This window comes from Yarrowia lipolytica, chromosome 1D, assembly GCF_001761485.1.
Source record: "Yarrowia lipolytica chromosome 1D, complete sequence".
Taxonomy (NCBI): Eukaryota; Fungi; Ascomycota; class Dipodascomycetes; order Dipodascales; genus Yarrowia; species Yarrowia lipolytica.
This window is the reverse complement of record NC_090773.1, coordinates 3331156-3354246: the sequence shown is the minus strand read 5'-3', so window position 1 is coordinate 3354246 and position 23091 is coordinate 3331156. Positions and strand designations below refer to the sequence as shown.

Below are 23091 nucleotides of genomic sequence, written 5' to 3'. Positions count from 1 at the left end.
GTCGACGGGCAGATGCAGAAGGTATTCGTCGAAGCAGAACTCTGCCAAGAGACGAAAAGAGACGTAGAAGAGACGTAAAAGAGACGGAGAAATGTTTTGGAGTTGATTTAGAGATGTTTTTGTGGTCTACAAATAACTGCTGGTCTTTGGGCGGTTATGGAAGGTCCCAGAAGTGAGTACCCTACCGTAGACGTCTAAGGTGGGCACCTGGGGCTAGGGTGGGAGGTAAGAAGGGACACGGCTGGAGCCGACGACAGAAGACGGTTTGATGTGGTGAGAAACGGTGAATTCAAAAGTTTGAAGCAATTCTTGGACTCTTTTGGCGCCAAGAATCGAGCCGATGGAGCCGATGCAGTTGGTGTAGGTAGTCGGATGAAGATGGGCTGGTCTCGAGATTTTTGTACTGCAAGCAGTGGATATTTTTGTATGACTAGATTTAGCAGAATCAAGGGAGTTGATTGATTTACTTTTGCTAGGAAAAAGTTCTCAAAGCTCAAAGTTGGAATTGAAGGGACTTTCTACGAATGAGGAAGGTCCACCAAAGTCCAATATATTGTCGAGGCAATGAGGGACATTATTATATCAAAAGAATCAGCCAAATCTCCCGAATCGATTGCAGCAATCCGTGGTGTCCCTGGAAGTCCAAAATACTTCAATGCTGCCACTCCATTGAAGTACTGTACTGATAAAGTCATGTCTGACTGTCCACTACCAGAACTCATATCAGACAACTCTTGAATGTGAAAAGAGATTCAATCTCCGGGATGACTGCATTGATGACTTCATAGAGGTTTATTCCACCCTCCAAACTCGTCTCTGACCTGACAACAGTTCATGGAGTATCTTCACTTACTTTTTCGGATAAGATGCCTGATAGTCGCCAGAAATGGCTGAAGCTCGTTCTGGACACTCCTCACACACACTACCACTTCCATCAACACTTCCGACGCAGCAGATGCGCCTCATTACCTAATCCCAGGTAAGTTCAACTTACCCGTCTGACTTTTTCTGTCTCGCACTTGTCTCTTTATCTGATCTGATCATCGAGATAACTTTTCGGCACCCTGCAGACTCCGTCGAACCCAGTTCGCTCTGGAATGAAGCCGTGTGTGTCGATCCGTTGACTTTATGGAAGGCGTCTGAGGCGTCAGAGCGTCAGAGTGCCTGAGTGAGATCATAACCTGTGGTGTATTTCGTATGGGTCTAGGTGGAGACCAGCCGGGCCATTCTCCGGGTTACAGCACTTGCGGTAATATCGAAACATAGGTAGTGAGTGAGTTAGCAGCATAGTAGCTGTATAATTCGATTCCCTGTGATAACAAGTTGATTGGACTTATATTGATGGAGTTGAATCACTCTTGTAGGTCCAGTTCTGTCCAGAGTGAAAATGTGAATATAGAGGTGAAGGAGTAACTTTGAGGAAATATTTGTAAGAAGAGGGTTGTATATTGAAGAGAGATGAAACTGTCCCCGCTCCTACGTTTCCCATCGGACTGATACGCGTGATTTTAGAGCGGTTCTTACATCAGCAAGTTAGAAGGTAGGTAGATGATGACTATTTGAGAACTATGGAGAAGTATTGGGGAAATGTTTCTATTTATGCATTTGTTATTTGTTGAAAAAGCGTCGCTCAATCTAGTTGAACTTGATTTTCTCAAATTGGCTGGATATTTGTGGTTTTATGTAAACAGCTATTTGTTTTTGGATTCACCAAAAGAAGGAGCTTAGAAGTCGGTGATACAGCACATTTACGACTGATTTATACGAAAAAAGTTGTTTAGGAAGCATGTAGAAACCCCTTTCCATGGTCAGGATTCAATTTGACAGATTATTCGGAGTTTTGGGTAACTTTTCATGTTCGCACTAATCTGACAACATTAGTTGATATTCTAGTTGACAATAATCTTGTAGAGGTCTTTCTGTTGGTGTTAGAACCTTCAGAATAGGATGAAAAGGATACAAAATGTAGCCATGGAACTGACGTCTCTGATAAAATAATTCGTCTCCATATTTTTCACTCGCAATGTAGAATTATAGACCATTTTGTCGATTACCCATTTGACACTTTACTTAGCCTTTAGTTGGAACTGCAAGGTTGCAAGAAGCGAGGAGCGGAATTGTGCCAGAGAGCGATTAAAAGTCGATTTTACAAGCACCAAAGAATGATTGAAGTGGATTTCTGTCCTTTGCAATGTCCCTTGACTCTCTGGTGTTCCTGGAGTTTCACCGACACAAATTTTGGGGGGCTTACTTTGACCTAGTATAGAGGAAAACTCAAGGGTACCATATTGGACAGACTGAAAAGCCAACATTTGAGCAAAAAACACGAATCGATCAATAATAAATACACCGTTCGACTATTCCCGAGCTCGCGGTTCCTACGGTCGTATTATTTCGCAGAATGGACGCCGAATGATGCAGAATGGATGGACTCAAGATGACGTTGGAATATGTCGCCGGCAGCTAGGGTCCGCGGCAGATCATGTAACCCATAATACACGTGATCTTATCAAAAGACGTCTCGCGAGCAGGGGATGACTTCCGGGACTGATGCGAGTCTCTTCTGGGACACGTGAGACAGCAGATGATTGGTCGTTGTGTCCTTCACATGAGGTTGAGTGACGAAACCGAGGTCTTGATCTCAATCTGTCAGGCCGCCAGCTTTTCTCTCAGATGGAAGCAGACAGCTGTAGCTCCAGTTTCCAGGTCTCATTCTACTACTGTCATCCAAGCAGCCACCTAGTGGCTCTATGTCAACATTTCATTCTCTATTTCTGGCTACTTGTAGTCTCACCAGGATCAAAGGGTTAGCAGATTGACCGAATTTGGTTGAACAATCAAACTGTCCTTCTCCCACAACTGGTTATCGGGTCCGTGCCTGACCTTTGGCCGGGCACTTCCATTACAATCTCGCCGCGCAACCGAGCTAGAACTTGCCGTTCTGCTCGGGTACAATCGTGGCCACCTTACCGGTCTTCAGGAACGTCTCAATGTTGTTGAGTACCGCCTCCTCCATTTTTCGATGGGTCTCAATGGTAAAAGTGCCAAAGTGGGGCAGCAGCAGGGCCTGGGGGTTCTTCAGCAGACCGGGGTTAATCTTGGGCTCGTGCTCATACACGTCCAGACCGGCGGAGCTGATCTTGCCGGAGTTGAGACCATCAACAAGAGCCTGCTCATCAATAACCGGGCCTCGGGCGGTGTTGACGATGATAACACCGTCCTTCATCTTGGAAATGGACTCGGAGTTGATCATGTGACGGGTGGCGGCGTTGAGGGGGACGTTGACGGAGATGACGTCGGCCTGGGCATACAGCTCGTCCAGAGTCACGTAATGGCATCCGCCCTCGAGCTCCGGAGACAGTCGGCTTCGATTGTAGTAGATGATTTTCTCGAACCCGAACGGCTTGACGTAATCTCTCACCTGACGGCCAATGCCGCCCATGCCCATGATTCCGAGCACTTTGCCGTCGGGATCATGGCCCAACGGCACGTCTCCAATCCAATTGCCCTGTCGGAGCGAAATGGCCGCATGACCAAAGTTTCGCAGACAGCCCAGCATCAAATATACGTTGGTCAGCGCCGTGGCGGCGTCAGCGGCTCCTTGGACGTTGCTGACCTGGATTCCCCGCTCGGTGAACGGCGCCACATCCACCTGGTCGTAGCCGGCTCCGTAGTGGCACACAGCCTTGATGGAGGCCGGCAGAGCGTCACATAGTTCCTTGTCGAACCTTCCGACCTTGCCGAGCGTGGTGAACGTTCGGTAGATGGCCACAAACCCGTCGTACTTGCCCTCCTTGCACTCCTTGAGAAACTGCTCTCGCGACGTTGTTCCGACATGCTGAATATCGCATTTCTGCGCCAGAGCCGCGTAGTCCTTGGTGGCGTCGTGGATCTCGTCCAGGAAAAGTACTTTTTGTGTCATTTGGCGCACGCGTGGAGGAATTGAGCGATGTGTGGGGGAGTGGGATTTTCGAGGTGGTATATATCTAGAGCGTGGGGGACATGTTGGGTAAGTGTTTTAAAGTTGGGACCCCCCACACCCCCCACGCAATTGGCGATAAGCGAAATTAAGCGAGAATGGAGCAAATCCAAGGGCGTCGCTGATGAGCGTCGTAGAATCGCAACTCGTGATAGTCACGTGACCCCGAAACTTCTGTCTCCGTCTTGCGCTTGACATTTGTTCACCCGTTTTGACCTTGTTCACCCGTTTTGACCTTTGTTCACCCGTTTTGACCTTGTTCACCCACATTCAACCTGCGCTGATTGGCAAAGGTATTTTCAAACACGGTTTGCAATTGGGGGTCACAGAGGGAGAGATGCAGTTGCATGGTTCTATACTGCTCAAGTACGTACGTGGCTGCTAGAAACTGGCCGTTTACATCTCACTGTGTGTGTGTTGTCTAGTGGGGGGTCAAAGCGGCTACTTGTAGTAGGCGGGGTGCAGGTCTGTCGGTCTACTTGTACTGTACATCCTCTTTCGTGTTGAAGCGTACCAAATCCCGGATAATTCGACTGGACTGCATAGCAAGGCTTGTGAGGTTTTAGCAAGGCAATTGTACATAGCGGATACCCGGGAGGTATAGAACAGAGTGTCTTTGCAGATGTATTGTAGCTGAAGGAAACTGCCCACGTGGACGGGAGAGAATATGAATACTGCTGGATTATAAAAGGGATTCATCGAATGAGCGATGAGAGTGTCTTGTCGAATTTGAACTGAATTGAGTTGATTTGAGCTGATTTGAACAGATTGAGCTGATTTGAACAGAGTGAGCTGATTTGAACAGATTTGAGCCGATTTGAACTCTTTTAAAAGCCGCTCTACCTCTCGGTGAAATGCTGCAATCTTTCATAATAATGATGAGCTTTCTTTTATAAAACAATGACAAAATACTACCGAGATTTGCACTAGTTGAAGTTGGGGAACTTGCTGGGGAACTTTCTGGGAAACTTTCTGGGGAACTTTCTAGTGAACTACAAACCTCTCTTACTCGCCCAATATTGACGGATATCGAATCATTGTAGAGAAAGGGAATTAGACAAACAGGAATAATGAACCGACTGAGTCTCACATATACCATGATCATTCTTTCGGATGATTGAAGGACTCCAGTTCCTGCTGATCACCTTGAATTATGAATACACCATGACTTCTGCAACAGTACCATCTCTCGTGATTGACCCTCCAAATTCCCAACATGCAACTACCAATCGACTCAGTCTTGTCGGTTTACCAACGCCGCGGGCCATTCCCCTCTTGAGCTTTTGCGAGGCGTTGGGTACCAAACACCAAGATTGCTCGGTTGGGGGATAGTACATGGAGCTCTGAAGACAGGTGTTCATCTACAAGTACAGTACAGTTGGGAATGACAAAGGTGGACCGATTCCGACTGTGTCTAGTTTCAGTTACTTCTGAGACTCGTTTGTATGACAAGCAATGTTCCGAGTGTTCTACGGTGGCAGACCGATGAAAGGGCCTTCGAGAGACCATGGTCGATTCAGATGAGCCATCATGAAGAAAAAGGGTTTGTAGGAACTCATTACTGCTGAAAGCTCGCCAATCGTACCAAAACTGAGAGAGTCTGGGATCCACCAAATCCACTCAAGATACAGAGCTTTTTGAAAAGCACCGAAAACATAGCAAAATTGGTATGGAAATGATCGCAACGAGCTGCCGGATAGAATGGTTGTGGTTAAGAACCGATTCAACAAGATGGTTCCAAGTGATCGGCCCTCTGTGTCTCTGTCCGATTTTAAGGTCGTCACATTTCCGAGCCGCACCGCTGGGGGTGGTGTTTTAGGGTCGTTCAAAACGGGGTTGGAGAGGTTGTAAACGACTAAAATTTGGATGAGAGGGAGATATAATGAATCTTAGTTGGTAATTTAATTTTTTTCTTCTTGGGGGTTAATTTTGAGGGACATTTTCTATTGTCAATCTTAGTCAAGTTGAATCAAGTAGGATTCAACAATAAGAAATATAATAGTTAGCATACAGAGAATAATAGTTTATTATTAGGAAATATTCAAGTAAGGTCCAAGTAAAGTCTAAGTAATACCGCAATTAATAAATTTGAAATTCATTGCCAACCATAATAGGAGGTGTTGAAGTGAAAAGTTGGATACTGTAGGTATAATACGATAAAAAGATCTCAAAGTAACAGATCGGCCAGTCATTCAGTCTTCTTCCTCTCTTTCAAACTCTTCGTACAGTGTTTCGAATGCTGCACTTCGATGAACTACCGACTTCTACATCCCAGAATCCCAGTTTCCTCTCCCTTTCTCAAGTGTCTCTCAACCCCCAGGATGGCAAAACGATGGCACAAAGATGAGTGAAAGGATGAATACAAGAATGAGCATAAGTATGAGCACTGTTTTCTGTACCAAAAGTCATCATATGCCTTCACCACGGCTTCCCCGAGGCTTCTGCGTAAAGTACTGATCCTCCATTCCACCTGTTCCGTGTCGCATCCATGATGTGGCCAGATGTACACCATTGATCTCAAACCTTCCCGGTTTCCCAGATCCATGCCTTTCGCAATTGTTATGGGAATGGGGATTGAGAATTGTGGTTCACTGCAGATGACGATCCGCTGTTCGAATTCTCGGTCGACGTAGACTATAACCATGATAAAAGCTCGTCTCAACGTGGTGTGGTCAATCCAAGTCTCGTTGACACGGCTTGTTCAGCGTTATCCGGCCCTCAACCTCCACAAACTGGACCTGAGAAGCGCTGTTCATTATTTCAAAGTCGCCCGGCAACTTCTGTAGATGGTGAACCTGATGGTATCGTTGCCGCTATACTGGTCGACACACTGCCGGGCAAGATCTCGCAGCTCCGTGTCTGCTGCTTGGTTTCGTGGAAGAGGTATACGAACAGATTGTCGCCGGGGTTGCACAACTACTAGTACAGCACTCGTACCGGTAGTTGGATTCCTTTCTACAATGACGAATGTATCGGGGTTTGTAGAACGCGCGCATAGAGCGAGAAGGGGATCCACTCGAAGATCCGAGTTTCATCTGGAGCCTCTGAGTGACCGTTTCTGTTCAACTAGCTGGTTCTGACTCATAACTCAAGCTATTGAGAAGATTGATCTGTCCTTTGACAATCTTCCTGGAGTGGAACTAGTCCGAGTACAAGTTGGAGGTCGGTGGAGGGGATAGAGACGCTAGAAGCAAGGTATTGGAATGGAATGGTGAGAGCTACATCAAGGCTCGAGAGTATGATATCTCGGATAAGTTATCACAGCTCAGTCAAGACATGTCTCCTCAGTGTCTCAGTGTTCTCAGTGTCTCAGGTGTCTAGTGGTCTCAGTGTCCCAGTGTCTCAGTGTCTCAGTGGTCTCAGGCTCAGCGTCTCTTTTCCCAGTGTCTACTCAGGACGTCTTCTGCCGTAATTCAAGAACTGAACTGCAGTAGACATGAATTGTGTTGGAAGCGCTTCAAATGGTCACATTCACAAAAATTCACATTCTTGTACTTTTCCTAGATGCCCGATTCTAGATGAGATTGTCTTTGTTGACTTTTGTTAACCGTGTGATTTCCAGTTGGGACTTTAGTTTGGAAAAACAATATCTTAAAAAAAATTCCAAAAAATAAGATCATTTGACAGTAGAAAGGAGAAGAAGTAGGGGAAAGAAGTGGAAAGAATAGGAGAAGAAGTGGAAAATAGAAAGAATACCATCTCTCAAGCCATCCACAAGCACAGCAGTGCGCACATATCACCGCCTCCTAGTATCTGCTCGCCAGGTGCAGCCTAGATGCACACCTCAAAGTTTGACAAAAAATGGTGTACCGATCTGTCATGAAACGCTTCTCCAAAACGCTTCAAAAACCGCCCAAACCGCTCCAAAAACTGCCGCAAATGCTCAAGTACAACGGAGTGTTTGTCGTCGACAAACCCAAGAATATTGGGTCTACACAGGTGGTGGAGAAACTCAAGTGGACCTTCATCAATGCCGCCGGAGGAAAGCAGAAGGGGGGCAGCCGAAACCCGCTGAAAATCGGCCACGGGGGAGCTCTAGACCCGTTTGCCACGGGCGTTCTGGCGATTGGGGTCGGAGCCGGAACCAAACAGCTCGGCGACATGACCCACAGCACTGACAAGGAGTACATTGCGACGGTGTTTATGGGCCACGAAACCACCACCTGCGACCGTGAGGGCCATGTGGTCAAGTCTGACGATTCGAGCCATATTACCGCGGAGAAGATCGAGGAGACTCTGGCAAAGTTCCGTGGCGACATCAAGCAGTTCCCACCGGTTTACTCGTCCGTCAGCGTCGACGGAGTGCGGCTTTGGGACTATGCTCGCAACGGACTCAAGGTGCCGTACATTCCGTCTCGGGAGTGCCACGTGAGCAAGCTGGAGCTGGTATCGCCGGTGATTTCGACCCACGGATACACTCCTCTGGGGCTGGCCAACGAGGAGGAGATGGCTGTGGCCGCCGGAGTGGCCAAGATCAAAAAGGAGGGGGGAGACATGACTCGAGAAGAGTACGAAAAGAGCAAGCAAGGCCAGCCGACGGTGTCGAAAAAGCAGCTCAAGAAGAACAAGAAGCGTAAATATGACGCCGAGGAAGTCGCCGCCGTCGTCAGAGACCCCGTTGGTGAAGTTGAGGAGACCCACACCCACTCCAAGTCGCTGGAGGAGCGCGAAAAAGAATACAATGAGAAACTGGCCCAGCAGGAGGTGAATGTTTTCAACAAGTTTGCCAAGGAGCAGGCCGAGAAGGGCTCTTTCCAACCCAAGACGCCGGTCTTCCAGATCCGAGCTGCGGTGTCTTCGGGAACGTATATCCGACAGCTGGCCAATGATATCTGCGAAGAGCTGGGCGTCTCGGGACATTTGGTGGAGTTGCGACGATTGACCCAAGGCGACTTTGGAGTGGACAATTGTTTTCCTCTGGACAAGATTCTGAACCAGCCGGAGGAGATCTGGGAACACGAGATCACCAAGGCGCTGAAAGAGGGACCCAAGTATGTTTACACCGAGTCGGGAGTGGCAGGGGTGGTGGAGGAGAAGGGCGGCGATAGACGAATTACTGAGACGGAGACAGAGGCTCAGACGGAGACCGGGACTGAGACCGGGTCTGAAGCTCAGACTGAGCCCAAAGCCCAGTCAGTGGATGATAAGACCTCTGACAAGAATGAGACTGCCAACAAGACGGTTGTCGAAGCCGGAGCCGAATCCAAGAAACAAAAGACTGAGTAGTTTCAACACTGGACTGCAATATTCTCTGTAAAAAGTTTGCCATACATACTATAGTACTATAGAACGATCAATGATTTTGGACCTCTTCGGAAGGATTGTAGAGCAACAGTGAGCGATTTCGTAACCCCAGAGGTTTGACAACTATCTGACCCATATAGATCATGTCTACAAGTAGAAGAACTGTACCACTGATTCCAGCCCCCATAGTATTTCCAGCTTTACACCTGATGGAGACACACTGGAGAAATATTTATACGAAAGAATATGCTGCTCTGACTCTCGTTAATACACTGACGTTTCGGTCTTTCCATGCGAAAGAATATTGGTGGTGTTGGTGTTCTCTCATCCCGTTTGGCTGATGGCCCACAGTGTAGTCACTTTGCAAAAAAAATAATACCATTCAACTCCCCTAAATCTGCTCTGTATTCCGGTGTACTTTGTTATTGCTCATTTGCAGTTTTCAGCATTCTGAGATTCGACTGAACGTTCGACTCCATCGTGGGCATTCCATGTCCTGAAACAGTTGAATCAGATGACAGCTGAATCAGATGACAGTGGCAATGAGATGACAGTGACACTCCCCTGACCTGGGGCTTTCGAATGGTACCGTTTTCCCCCTTTTTTCTCTTCTGTTTTTTTCCATCTTCAGTACGCTCTGCACCTTCATACGGCACACGGAAACAGCTATGTACATTCTTACCTATCTAGTCTACCTATTCCACAGGTTAACTTGCAGTAAATACTCTAGTGGTTCCTCGGGGACTTTGCACAGAGATCTCGGGCTCTCTCGACCCAGCCCTCTCCTCCTCCCTCCGAGTACAGAATCTCAAAGATGTTCATCTGGGGCTCGACGCGGGTTCGGCCAATGACTGCGGCGTTTCGAGTGGACGGGATTCGCAGATACTCCTTCTCTACCTGCCAGCCGATTTTCGACGACAGCTGTTCCACGTGACCCACGAGCGACCGGTACGTTGACTTCTCCTCGGGATCCGACGAGGTGGGCGGGAACCGTTTTTTCTCGCCCGACAACGCGTGGGAGCAGCAGGGAATGACCATGAAGGGACGGTCCATGAGCGGAATCCAGCAGGTGAGTTCGTCTGAGTGGTTTCCGATGAGAAATGCGTTTTCGGGCAGCCCAGCAGTCTGGAACACTCTGGGATCCGTGGCCAGACCGTTGGCTTCTGCGAGTCGCTTCTCAGCAGCGTGAGGGGGCAGGTATTGGGCCTGGCCCACCATTTGGTCCAGAAGAACCGTGGGGACCACGATTTTCTCCAGCAGCTTCTGGGTCACCTCGGGCTCGTAGGTCTGCCAGGATTTGCGTGCGCGCGCGTCGACTCCCTCGCCCACGTAGCCTTCCTTGATTAGAATGTTGACCAGCAGGCCGTTGCCGCAGCCCAGGTCATAGAAATAAATATCGTCCTTGTTCTTGTACATCTGGCCCCACAGCTCGATGAGAAAGGCGGCGATGGCAAGATCTTCAAACACGTGTTTGCGAGGGTCTGTGGACTCGACCCATGAGGACACCAGCGAATGTGCGTACTTTTGCTTCAGGTAGATGTATCTGTCCTGGAACTTGATTCGGTCGATGATCATGTCGTGATGCACCCGTTTCTTGTAGCCTGCCTTTTGACCCGACGAGTGGCGGAACACAGTGTGGAGAAGATGCAGGGCAATTCGACCGCATCGTTCCTCCTGCTCGGCCGAGAGCTCGTGGTCGGTATACTTTTCGTAGTAGACGGAGATGGCACTTCCGTCAAAGTACAGCAATACGGCCTTGACACAGGGCAGGTAGTAGGGACACGACTTGGGATGGTCGTGGTGCGAAATGTAGGAAATGGCGATTTTGGCGCCCTCGGACGTTTCTTTGCCGTCAGAGTCCCACAACGGCTTGTCCGAGTGGACGATGCATGTTTGGTTGACGGAAAAGTCGTTCTGGGGGTTTCGGGGGATGATTCGACGAACAATGACTCGTTTGACTGGACAGGGAGTCACCTCGACTTGTCGGGGCTCGTAATCCTGCAGATTCGGAGGAACTGGAGTGTTCTTGTCCTTGTCTGTATCCTTCTTGTCGTCGTCGACAGGTCCTTCATGGGTATCGAAAATGAACCCTTCATTGGCCTTGTCCGTGCCCATGATGTTCGGCATCATGTTGAGCGAGTCAGAAATGATATCGGCTCTCATGATCACCGACGAGTTGATGTTGGGCTGGCTGATCACGTTGAGCATGGCCTCGAGAAAGTGCTGGGCCCCAAAGTCGACCGGGTGCGACAGATACGGCGTCCATTGTGTGCCGACCGCGGACGGCTCGCCGCTGATATCGGTGGGTGTGAACATGGCGTGACTGGTAGAGGGTCAAACGGGTCGCTATTGTTTTTCTGTCTGATTTGATTTTCCATTGTGATGCACGGCGAAAAGTTAATGCGCCAGGGGGACATGAAGGAAGAGCAAACGGGGGACTCTGTGGGTGTTGGAGTGGGAATTGTGAAGAAATAATTACATAAATATGATTGCAATCGGACGAGAAATCCACTGGAATTTCAAATGTCCAATTCGACCCACTTTTGAGCATTTCAAGCCACCCCTCACCACTCACCCCGCCTAGAGTCACCGCCGCCGCACAACCGAACAGGAAAGACAGGTTATGACTCATTCGTGGGGGAAAGAGAAAGAAGAGGACCATTGAGTCATCCGAAACATACAACTCAAACCGGATCTTTAGGGATCAGATGTCACGTGGGCCGAAACCCGACCTTGGAATATTGTTCTATGTTGTCGAGTAATCCGTTAAGTAAATAGTGAATATTAGTTGGATTTGATGGGGGTACAGGACGACTCTGTAAGTAGGGTTGAAATGGATCCAGAAACACGCGGAGAATTGGAATCACGTGAGAAGCAACTACAGTACCATTTGGCGTGAATTTGGACTCAAATAAGTCCTTATTTTATCATCTACAATGAACCATTCTCCTACCTCCGCTGACTCATAGTTCAAGTAATTTTATACTTCTTGACACGTGATGGTGCATTTGGTGAAAAATGGATCTGGATTTCGGCGGTCCAGTTTGAGAGCAATTTAGAGCTGTGGGGGTATATATATATATATATATATATAGATGTGCTTGGGGTCTTGTTTTTTCCCTTCTTGTTTTCTCTTCTTTTTTACCACTCGGACCCTTTTGTCCGTCTCCTGTGGTTTTCCCCCTTTGCTCACGGTTTGCTCTACTGCTTGTCCCAACCAGCTCCATGCACGTCGTCAACATCTAAAACTCAAGTACAGCTGCCAACTGAGTCGTCACCACACACAGTCGTCCACCACCACCACCAATGAACACGTCATCGCAATTCCAGCAGCTGGAGAAGCTCGGAGAAGGCACGTACGCCACGGTGTACAAGGGCCGCAACCGAACCACGGGCCAGCTTGTGGCGCTCAAGGAAATTAACCTGGACAGTGAAGAGGGCACGCCTTCCACGGCCATCCGAGAAATCTCGCTGATGAAGGAGCTTAAGCACGAAAACATTGTGACGCTGTACGACGTGATCCACACGGAAAACAAGCTGAATCTGGTGTTTGAGTACATGGACAAGGATCTCAAAAAGTTCATGGACACCAATGGCAACAAGGGCGCGCTGGAGACCAAGCAGGTCAAGTGGTTCATGTACCAGCTACTCCGTGGCATTCTCTTCTGCCACGACAACCGGGTTCTACACAGAGACCTCAAGCCCCAGAACCTGCTCATCAACGCCAAGGGACAGCTCAAGCTGGCTGACTTTGGTCTGGCCCGAGCGTTTGGAATCCCCGTTAACACCTTTTCCAACGAGGTCGTGACGCTGTGGTACCGGGCTCCGGATGTGCTCCTTGGATCCAGAACCTACTCCACCTCCATCGACATCTGGTCTGCAGGCTGCATCATGGCCGAGATGTTCACTGGCCGGCCTCTGTTCCCCGGATCTTCCAACGACGACCAGCTGCAACACATTTTCAAGCTCATGGGCACGCCCAACGAGAGCACGTGGCCCAATATCTCGTCGCTGCCCAATTACCGATCCAACTTCCAGGTCTATGCTCCCCAGGACCTCCGAGTCATCATCCCCCAGATTGATAACGTGGCGCTAGATCTGCTCTTGTCGCTGCTGCAGCTCAAGCCGGAGAACCGAATCACGGCTAGACAGAGTCTTGAGCATCCTTGGTTTGCCGAGTACCATCAGTAAGCTGCATCAACCGCAAAACCTGTGGGAGCATGGGTTCAAGTATCATTGCTTCCTGCCAGTGCCGGCACTAGGTGCCGTTAAAGCACCACTGGAAGACCGACCCAACTACTGTTACTGGATCTTCACAGGCTAAAGAATTAACAAGGAGGAGGATAGCACTAATAGATTGTCGTGTTTGAGTGGTGCAATAGTCTGAAGTTGTATTGGAGAGGAATGGGCCGTATTAAAATAGTGAAGAGAGATCGCCGTACTATTTAATAGCCATGTAACACTCCAGGATCTACCGGAAAAACGAGTCACGCGATACACACGAGTTGAACATGAAAGTCACGTGAATTGCACGTGACTTGAACTTACATTCATGTCTGTACCATATGTACAGTATGTACATACATTCGCTATCTAAAACATCTCGGTCTTATGTAGCCTCTATTTATTTGATTCATGTCATAACTGGTATCATCTGAATCCCCACGTGATCAGGACTGTGACGAAATTTGTTACACAATAATAGGATCATTATTGACTGAGTGAGATGGTTGTTCATTTGTGACTCAACAAACCCAACTATATATCAAGTAAATATGGTGAAGATACAGGAAGATTAAACAACGGGGAAACCGGTGGTATGCAGAAAAAAAAGTGGTAGAAACAGAAACTGCGCTTTCAGAGTATCATTTTGATTAGGAAGATTTGTCCGATCACCTGATATTCTCTATGGAACGAATAGGAGTCGCTTACATGAGTCACGTGCACATAATATGACGTTGTCGAGAGGAGGATGTTGGGTCCAGGCTGGGTGCATGGTGAATTTGGGTGCACTTTGGTGGTAGCTGTGAGATCATGTGCATTGTCTCTATGAGGTCACGTGACTGATTCCAATCACATGGCGTTGCCTGCCACGGCGGCCGTGTTCGTGTGATGGACTTGTATACTTGACTATGGCCATCGATGTGGTTTGGGTTCAATTTTTCAAGTAATTGTCAACTAAATTGTGTTGTGATTATTGAAAGATCATAAAAAACAGAGCACATCAACAGTGAGAGCAAGAGTGATTGGGTAGTGCGAGACCAAGACCGAAGTCGGAGTTTTGAAGCCTCAGAAAAGTTTGTGACAAGTTTTCCGCATTTCAGTCTTGCGACCATTGCTAGGACTTGCAGATGTTTGTTTCATCATCGACCATGGACCAATACGACCAATACTCTACAGTCTACAGCTCCTCTTGAGTAATGACAATTACCTATCTAGACTGGGTTAGTTGTGTTTACAGAACCACGACTTGCTTCTGGTAAGGGTCAGGTTATTGTTGCGTTGTTAGGAAGGTTATCAGCATTGCAGAGCTCTGAGTGAGCTGAGTAAGTGTTTCATCATCAAATGATGGGCTTCCTGGAGTACTCACCTTGTGCTATGATGGGGAGAAGTGGTGTTCGGCGGTGCAATTTTTATACATGGGCTCTACTGCAGGGTAAGTTGTGGGAGAGGGTTGGGTGGGATGAGTCGTACGCTCAGAGGATATCACAGACTGGACAGGTAGGGTTATGTAAGGTTGTCGGTTCGATTACGGCCAGTGAGTGAGTGAGTAGTGAGTGAGCGAGTACAAGTCGAGTAAATTACGAGTTGTGTTGATATATTGGAAACTTGTATGAGTACGGTCTTCAACGGTCTCGGCCTCCTACAGTCTCCTACCGACCCTCCCGTTTTCTACCGCCCCTACCGTCTTCTACCGCCCCTCCCGTCTTCTACCGCCCCTCCCGTCTCCTGCCGTGCTCTCTACCATACTAATTACTCACTGCGCTCAGTTTGTAACGGATCGGTAATGGGTCAATCCTCAAGATATCAGTAGGACGAGCGGTTCGAGCGGTTCCGCTCGTCCTACTCTACAGAGCAATACACCAATAGTACGAGCTCCGGAAGTCGTATTAACATAACTTTCCTTACATTTTTTTAAAGCACGTCACTATCCACGTGACCTAGCCACGCGATACCAAGTATTCATCCATAATGACACACTCATGACGTCCGGAGGACGTCATCATCGTCCAGTCACGTGCCAAGGCACATGACTAATAATAACACCTTATGACTAGCTTCTGAATCGCTACACAGTTCCAATTCGCAAATAAACTCGAAATGACGAAATGCCATAATAAAAATGACGAAACTCGAGATTGAGAGCAGCACATGCACTGAAGTGGTGGACAACCAGCGTATCCGGAGACACGACGGATCCAGCACCATGGAAGCTGGCCGAAAAAGAGATCCCCAGCACATTGAGCAACCAAGTCAGCTCAATTGAGTAACATCACACACTCAGATCGAGTCTGATGGTGGTCCCCTTTTGTTCCTTCACTTGAAAAATAATTGAAAATAACAATAAAAATAAAATTAAAATAAAAATAAAAATAAAAAATAAAAATAAAAATAAATAAAAAAACCTTGCCGCATTTAGCGTCAGCCACCCCCCGCATTGACCTGAGTACGTTGGATTGACCCCGATCCTGCACGTCGAGCGTGGTCGGCCAAAAAGCGCCCGTGGCTGGTGAGTCAGAAATAGCAGGGTTGCAAGAGAGAGCTGCGCAACGAGCAATAAACGGTGTTTTTTTCGCTTCTGTGCTGCTTAGAGTGGAGAGCCGACCCTCGCCATGCTCACGTGACCATTCACGTGGTTGCAAACTCCACCTTAGTATAGCCGTGTCCCTCTCGCTACCCATTATCGCATCGTACTCCAGCCACATTTTTTTGTTCCCCGCTAAATCCGGAACCTTATCTGGGTCACGTGAAATTGCAATCTCGACAGGAGGTTATACTTATAGAGTGAGACACTCCACCCAAGGTGTTGCAAGTCAATTGACACCACCTCACCTCAGACTAACATCCACAATGCCCTCGCACTTTGACACTCTGCAGCTCCACGCCGGCCAGGAGGTCGACCCCGCCACCAACGCCCGAGCGGTGCCCATCTACGCCACCACGTCGTACAACTTCAACTCGTCGGAACATGGCGCCAAGCTGTTTGGGCTCCAGGAGTTTGGCAACATTTACTCGCGAATCATGAACCCTACCAACGACGTGCTTGAGAAGCGAATTGCGGCTCTCGAGGGCGGCAAATCCGCCATTGCGGTCTCCTCCGGCCAGTCGGCGTCGTTCCTCGCGCTCACCGCCCTGGCCCAGACCGGAGACAACATTGTCGCCTCCTCCTGTCTCTACGGAGGTACCTACAACCAGCTCAAGGTGATTTTCAAGACCTACGGCATCAACGTCAAGTTTGTGGAGGGAGACGACCCCAAGGCGTTCGCTGCAGCCATCGACGACAAGACCAAGGCTCTGTATGTCGAGTCCATCGGCAACCCCCGTTACAACGTGCCCGACCTTAAGGCCCTGTCCGACCTCGCTCACAAGAACAACATCCCCCTGGTGGTGGACAACACCTTTGGAGCCGGTGGATACCTCGTTGCCCCCATTGAGCACGGCGCCGACATTGTCGTGCACTCTGCCACCAAGTGGATCGGAGGCCACGGCACCACCGTTGCTGGTCTCATTGTCGATGGCGGCAACTTTGACTGGATCAAGTCCGGCAAGTTCCCCCAGCTCACCGAGCCTTCCGAGGGCTACCACGGAATGAAGTTTGCCGAGACCTTTGGCAACGAGCTGGCCTACGCTCTGTACGTGCGAACCGTGCTGCTGCGAGACATTGGCCCTTGTCTCAACCCCTTTGGCGCCTTCCAGATCATCCAGGGTCTCGAGACGCTGTCTCTTCGAGTCGACCGACACTGCGAAAACGCCCTCAAGCTCGCAAAGTGGCTCGAGAAGAACGAACACATTGCTTGGGTCTCCTACCCGGGTCTTGAGTCGCACCCCTACCACGAGCACGCCAAGAAGGTGCTCAAGCGGGGCTACGGCGCCGTGCTGTCGATCGGTGTCAAGGACGACAAGGGTGCTGCTGTCGTCGACTCTCTGAAGCTGGCCTCCAACCTCGCCAACGTCGGAGACGCCAAGACTCTCGTCATCGCCCCTTACTTCACCACTCACCAGCAGCTGTCGGAGGAGGAGAAGAAGAGCGCTGGCGTGTCCAAGGATCTCATCCGGGTTGCTGTCGGTATCGAGTTTATCGACGATATCATTGCTGACTTTGAGCAGGCTTTCAAGGCGGTGTACTAGACGAAGCGCACAGCGCCCAACATGAGTGCACCTGGACCGACATAAGTATGGCCAGGACCAACATTCCAAGCGTAAAAGTAGTGCCAACCCGCTACAATGCCCAAATCGGGGCTTTTAATATTATTATGTTTTGATATATCCCAGTGCAGTAGTACCAGCATGTACTGGTACAGTGCAGTACCGTACATCTGTAGCTTTTTAGCACCCAATTCATTGCAGTGACTATTTTGTATCTTCATAACCACAACAGAGGACGGCGGAGGTAGTTGCGGAAGGTACTTCTAGACCAAATGTAGGTCCTCTTTCAACCATCTCTACCAAGCTAGCCTCATCCCAGTTAGTAAGCCGAAGGAACGTCTGTATCGTTGTGACAGATGGGTACCCCGCCCATGCCAGGTCCTTATGCAGATCCGCGCCGATACTAACATCGGAATCAACGCATGAGTCAGTACCAGTATTTGGTACGTCTCCTAGTTGGCAATGTCAGCGGAGCGAGTCAGGCAGGGCCATGCTTATTAGCACAAGAACCAGTAATCTATCACAACAAAGAAGAAAAGACTTGGAGAAGAGCTAGTAAATCCTAACATCTCTGCTAGTTGCAGCAATTCTCTCTGCTACCTCATCCAACCTTACCAACGCCTTCTGTCTGACATTAAGATTGCTCTTCTCCGAATCAAAGTAGACAAATCCCGACACCTGATCAATGCGTCCACTTAGTCTGCCCTGAATGATCATGTTGGCGATTGTGTCCTCTGCCTGTGTCAATTCCATGCCCAACAAGGCTGCAACTCTGGGAAAAGAGATGCAGGAAAAGACTCTAGAAATGGCCAACAGATTGTGTTCCAGCACCGCTCGGTGCAGAACTGTCACTCCGTCGCCCATGAGAGCCAGCTGGTGCGGCTCCAGCATTTCGGCAAACTGCTTCACGTCCTCCTGGTCCAGAATTCGGTTCTCGTACAGCTGCTCAAGGACCTTGAACGTAGGCAGCTGGACACTTCTTTCGTCCTTGTAGAGCGCAGTGAGCACTCTCTGTCTCAGGGGCCCTGCGGGAGACAGAATGGCAGTCTTGGAGGCCGCCAGCAGACACTGCAGTCTGTCGTCAGCATCCACGGCCTCCTCCAGTGACATTTCGTAGTACTTTCGTGTAGCGTCTAGGAACTTGCGTCGGGTATCGAAAATTCTCGCTTGCGATAGCTTGAAATGCACCTTTTGTGCGGGGTCGTTGCACTTGTGGATCAGCAGGGCGCACTTGTTAAGATAAGTCTCTGCTCCTGCGTCGTCTTCATCCTCCAGCAACATGCGCACAATCCGCACATACACGGCTACTTTTTGGTCGTCGGTGATATGCTGTTGTCCCGAGTCCAGCCGCATGCCTTGTAGCACTCGTGCGGCCTTGGTGAACTCGTTTTTCTGCTCGTACACTTCGGCCAGTGCCTCTCGTGCCAGAAACTCCTGCTCCTCGAAAATGATGGTTTTTTCCTTGAGAACATCGAGAGTGGCGATTAACACCTCTTCTCGCGCGTCCGCCAACCCCTTTGTGTAGCTGACAAACTCCGCCAGCACCGGGCGAGCCACAATGGCACCATCGGGAATTTGGATGATGGCTTTGGCGTAGGAAATGAGATCGGCGGCGGCCGACAGCGAGTGCAGATAGTTGATATAGTCCTTGGCGCCGGGTTTCGAGCTGCTAATCTGCTCAATGCGGTTTGAGATGGAGGACATGTCAGTTGGTACTGTAGAGATGAAGTGGTGGTGATGAGGTGGTGAAGTGACTTGGTAACGTTAAAATGTAAAAATCTGGGGTGAAGTATAAAGGTAAGTGCGGTAGTTGAGACGCTAAGTAAAAGGACAACTGACCGTGAAAGGGGCTCCTAGTCTCGGAAATAGTCAGCAGAACAACTCGGTTGTATGGAACCAAATGGTCCTTATCTCTAGAAGTATTCAGTCTCACAGAGTGTCAAGAAATGGTAAAGAAAATTGACTAACATTATCTACCTACAACTACGTACGAGTGTGCTGTGCTAAGCTGTCAATACTGTATTGGAGATACTGCAGTCCGTCATAAGTGACGTCACGTGACTGAAAAGCACTTCATTGAGACCGACTCCGTCTTCTACTTGTATTGATAGTGATCTGTTGGCTCTGTGGTCTAATAATGTCTACTTCTGTAGTATAGTATGTACAATACGAGTACAGTATGTACCTATTGTCATATCGTACTACAAATACGCTCTCAATCAGATGCAATATTAATAAATCAGAGTGACAGTTGCCCACTCATCTGCTCGTAGCCATCAGCTACAAGCCTATGTACAATGTTTTTATCGCTTGAACTGGTCCGGCATAGACAACATGGAGTTGAGGATCTCGTTTCCACTTGGCGACTTGTCCTTGGTAGGCTTGTGTCTCAGTCGTTTAGTTCCGCGTCTCTTTTCCGTCTTTTCTGCTCGCTCGGTCTTGGGTCTGGCTCCAAACTTCTTGGTCACTCTGGCCTTTGCTATCTCGTCAGCAGTGACAGGTTTGGACTCCGGTCCCATGAGCCACTGGGGTTCTTTTCCGTCCGAGTCATACGGCATGGGAATGGCCTTCTTGGAAATGATGTTCATAAGCACCTGGTTGGCTCGGTGGTGATCGATAATCTCGGGAGTCATTCCGCCAGGCACAAACGCCGACAGTCTGTGCATCATAACGTGAAGAAGCTGCTGGATGCTCTGTGTCTTTTTGGGACTAGATCGCTGCATGATGACATACTCGGCCTGCAGCAGCTCGTAGATCTCCGCCACCGCCCATAGGTTTTCAGGCGACTTGAGGAACGATCTGTTCTGCGAAATTTTGGGATCCCACATGAACAGCTGGTCGATGGCCACGGACCGCAAGTAGGGGACTCGATGGTAGTCTCGAGCTGCGTCGCCAATGGCGTATCTCCAGGACTTGATCAGAGATCGTGAAATGACACAAGTATGTGGAAGACCTCCGAGGATTCGTTTGTGGGTGGAGTCGACGGTCTGACGGACCTTTTTGGCGGTGGCCTCGTCATGGCACTTGCTCAGAATGATTCTCTCAAGTCTCGAAGTCTCTGCAATGAATCGAGAAAGAGCTGGTCGAGAATCCAAGTTGGGGATTCGACTCATAACAGACAAGAAAAGGTCTCGCGAGTCTTCAGTGGCAATGTTGTTCTTATCCAAAGCTGCAAACACGTTGAAAATGTTGAGAACTTGCACATTGCCATTCTTGTCCAACTGGCTGAGCTCCTTGTTAGGAGCTTCAAGAACCACAGGAAGCACGTAATTGTGGAACCAGTTTCTGGCCAGTTGGTTGTCGTTCAAGACATTACAAATGCCGAGCAGCTGAGAACACGTAGCCAGCTCCCGCTTTACATCAATGTGGGCAAGAGGTCCAGATCGTTTTCTATCCGGTCTGACAGCTCGGAAAGCGATTTCAAGCACGTTTTTCCATTTCAGACCGCCAATCTCGTGCTCCCATTCCAGACTGTCGTCCACAGGGTTCTTGAATTGTTCTCTCAGACCCAGAATGATAGACGACATCAGACCTCCATCAACAAGAGACACATTCTGAAGCAACTTGACAGCGTCTTCAACGGTCTGAATCGTAGCCTCCTCGTCGTTGGGAGTCACATGATACGCTACGCCCGCAAAGTACTGTGTCAGAAACGCTGCTCGACTAATGTCCACCTTGAAAGCAGGGCATACTTTGTTGACGAGATGAAGAACTTCATTTCTGGCATTGTGGGGCACTCTCCATGCGAAAAACAGCACGTGGGGTAGCACAAACTCCGCATCCTTGAATTGCGGCTCGTTTCCATTCTCTGGAGAAGGAGCGAGAGCCCAGTCGCACATCTGATAGGCAGCTTTGAGCTTCTCCACAGCATTCCCAGAATTCACAGTCTCCTTCAGACCCTTGATACCTGCCACAATATGGTATGATGTAAGCGGAATTTGCCACTGGTGGGCCAGCTGGACTACATCGGCTGCCAAGCCGGGATACTCGCTGGCAAGAAGAGCCTTGAGAATCTCCCCCAGGTTGGTCTTCACACTCTCTTCTTTTCTGTACCATTTGAACACCAGAATAGCTTCAAAGACGTCTCCTCGAATGATCAGTTCCTCGATCACCTGACCGTGGTTCATCCAGCCCTTGCCTCGGGTCTTCACACTGGCTTCAATCTTCATAATGATACCTCCCACAACAGCTCGTTGCTGGGGCAACTTTGCCAGTTTCTGCCGCAGGTTCAGATCTTCTCTGTAGAGCTGTTCTTGGAGCCTCGACGTCTCCACATCGACTCTCCGGGCATACAACGGCGGAAAAGAAGCGTCATAGTCCCGTTTGACCTGTTCAGAGTGACGGAGACTCTTTTGTCGTGAAGGAGACGCTTGTTCGTAGACCTCTGCCTGATTAATGTATTTTTTGCTGATGAATTTCACGTTGTCAATGCTGTCGTCTTTGTTGCTGCCTTTACTCTGTCTGTTCTTGTATCCCCTGACTCGGGCATTGGTCTTGTAGTATCCATCTGTTCTGGAGGTTGGAACGGACGCTGCCATGCGAGAAGAGGCCGCAGGGTGGGGTTTGAGCGTCACGTGAGCGACCGAAAAATACCGCTTGGTCGTGGGCCCCTTGGCCAGCCTGTACCAGTCGGGTCGGAGCATGATGGTTGGTGCGAGTTGGAACTAACAAAAATAATTTGTGATAAGATTAGGTTGTCACGTGACACAAGTGGGAGCGATGACATGTCCAGACATGGGTCCCGAATGTGTGTGAGGCAACACAATAAAATAACGGGAGAGATCAGGATGACTCTCCGGGACTGTCATCACATAGAAATCAGCTTTTGGGGGGATTTTTTCCACAACGTTAAATTAAGTCCCACCCAAGACTCGAACCTGCGACCTTAATCATTATCACTGGTGATGACTGACTGACTGTAGAGAAGCACTAGGAGTATCGCGAGCTCCAGTATTTGTGTGACAAGGTGAATATGAAGGTGTATTAGACTGTAGAGCTCGGCTTTGTGCTTCTTTTTGATGTTTTTTGGTTATATATAGCATGATTGGGTCCTGTTCTGTAGTTCTCTGTTCTGTTGTCCCTTCCTTTTTTAACATAGTTCATTGGAAAATAGGAAAAAAATATTAATTAAAATTAATTATAAATTGATTAAATAAATTAAGATAAAAAATATATAAAAACCAAGGTATGCCGGTAGCAAACCATTGTGAAAAGGGGTCACCAGTGGCATTATACTGTAGCTACCGTGGTACGAGTACATTATAAGGGTGATATTACCCATCCAGAGATCATTCTGTAAAACTGATATCGTCTACGAGACATCAGTTTTTTTTTATATTTTTTTCTTTTTCTATTTTTTAACATTGTTGGCTTTACTTAGATTTAACATCCCAAAGCCAAGTAATGCCCTCATCATACTTGACACCATAACATCACTCCATTCCGGCAATTGTGGGTTCTGAGGCGCAGAAATTGAAAAAGCGTGATTTCAGCGAGATTTT

The 23091-nt window shown here is 48.7% G+C and overlaps 9 protein-coding genes across 9 annotated transcripts; 4 read left to right on the top strand and 5 right to left on the bottom strand.

Annotated features, from left to right (window-relative positions):
- Positions 1 to 2926: 2926 nt before the first annotated feature.
- Positions 2927 to 3922, bottom strand: YALI1_D33504g (uncharacterized protein; the record flags this gene model as incomplete). The annotated part of the gene is made up of 1 exon (XM_503267.2): positions 2927 to 3922. The coding sequence occupies one exon, from the start codon at positions 3920 to 3922 to the stop codon at positions 2927 to 2929; it is 996 nt and encodes a 331-aa protein (XP_503267.1).
- Positions 3923 to 7780: 3858 nt separating this feature from the next.
- YALI1_D33465g (uncharacterized protein) lies at positions 7781 to 9205 on the top strand (the record flags this gene model as incomplete). Its single annotated transcript, XM_503266.3, has 1 exon — positions 7781 to 9205. The coding sequence occupies one exon, from the start codon at positions 7781 to 7783 to the stop codon at positions 9203 to 9205; it is 1425 nt and encodes a 474-aa protein (XP_503266.3).
- A 744-nt stretch (positions 9206 to 9949) lies between these two features.
- On the bottom strand, positions 9950 to 11539 carry YALI1_D33428g (uncharacterized protein; the record flags this gene model as incomplete). Its single annotated transcript, XM_503265.3, has 1 exon — positions 9950 to 11539. One exon carries the CDS (start codon positions 11537 to 11539, stop codon positions 9950 to 9952), a length of 1590 nt encoding a protein of 529 aa, XP_503265.2.
- A 990-nt stretch (positions 11540 to 12529) lies between these two features.
- YALI1_D33418g (uncharacterized protein) lies at positions 12530 to 13414 on the top strand (the record flags this gene model as incomplete). The annotated part of the gene is made up of 1 exon (XM_503264.3): positions 12530 to 13414. The coding sequence occupies one exon, from the start codon at positions 12530 to 12532 to the stop codon at positions 13412 to 13414; it is 885 nt and encodes a 294-aa protein (XP_503264.1).
- A 746-nt stretch (positions 13415 to 14160) lies between these two features.
- On the bottom strand, positions 14161 to 14559 carry YALI1_D33397g (uncharacterized protein; the record flags this gene model as incomplete). Its single annotated transcript, XM_068282865.1, has 2 exons — positions 14161 to 14348; positions 14403 to 14559. The coding sequence occupies 2 exons, from the start codon at positions 14557 to 14559 to the stop codon at positions 14161 to 14163; spliced, it is 345 nt and encodes a 114-aa protein (XP_068138966.1).
- A 1735-nt stretch (positions 14560 to 16294) lies between these two features.
- Positions 16295 to 17572, top strand: YALI1_D33380g (uncharacterized protein; the record flags this gene model as incomplete). The annotated part of the gene is made up of 1 exon (XM_503263.3): positions 16295 to 17572. One exon carries the CDS (start codon positions 16295 to 16297, stop codon positions 17570 to 17572), a length of 1278 nt encoding a protein of 425 aa, XP_503263.1.
- Positions 17573 to 17668: 96 nt separating this feature from the next.
- YALI1_D33364g (uncharacterized protein) lies at positions 17669 to 18016 on the top strand (the record flags this gene model as incomplete). Its single annotated transcript, XM_068282864.1, has 2 exons — positions 17669 to 17790; positions 17869 to 18016. The coding sequence occupies 2 exons, from the start codon at positions 17669 to 17671 to the stop codon at positions 18014 to 18016; spliced, it is 270 nt and encodes an 89-aa protein (XP_068138965.1).
- A 126-nt stretch (positions 18017 to 18142) lies between these two features.
- On the bottom strand, positions 18143 to 19294 carry YALI1_D33350g (uncharacterized protein; the record flags this gene model as incomplete). Its single annotated transcript, XM_503262.3, has 1 exon — positions 18143 to 19294. The coding sequence occupies one exon, from the start codon at positions 19292 to 19294 to the stop codon at positions 18143 to 18145; it is 1152 nt and encodes a 383-aa protein (XP_503262.1).
- Positions 19295 to 19893: 599 nt separating this feature from the next.
- Positions 19894 to 22233, bottom strand: YALI1_D33321g (uncharacterized protein; the record flags this gene model as incomplete). The annotated part of the gene is made up of 1 exon (XM_503261.3): positions 19894 to 22233. The coding sequence occupies one exon, from the start codon at positions 22231 to 22233 to the stop codon at positions 19894 to 19896; it is 2340 nt and encodes a 779-aa protein (XP_503261.2).
- Between the last annotated feature and the right edge of the window lie 858 nt (positions 22234 to 23091).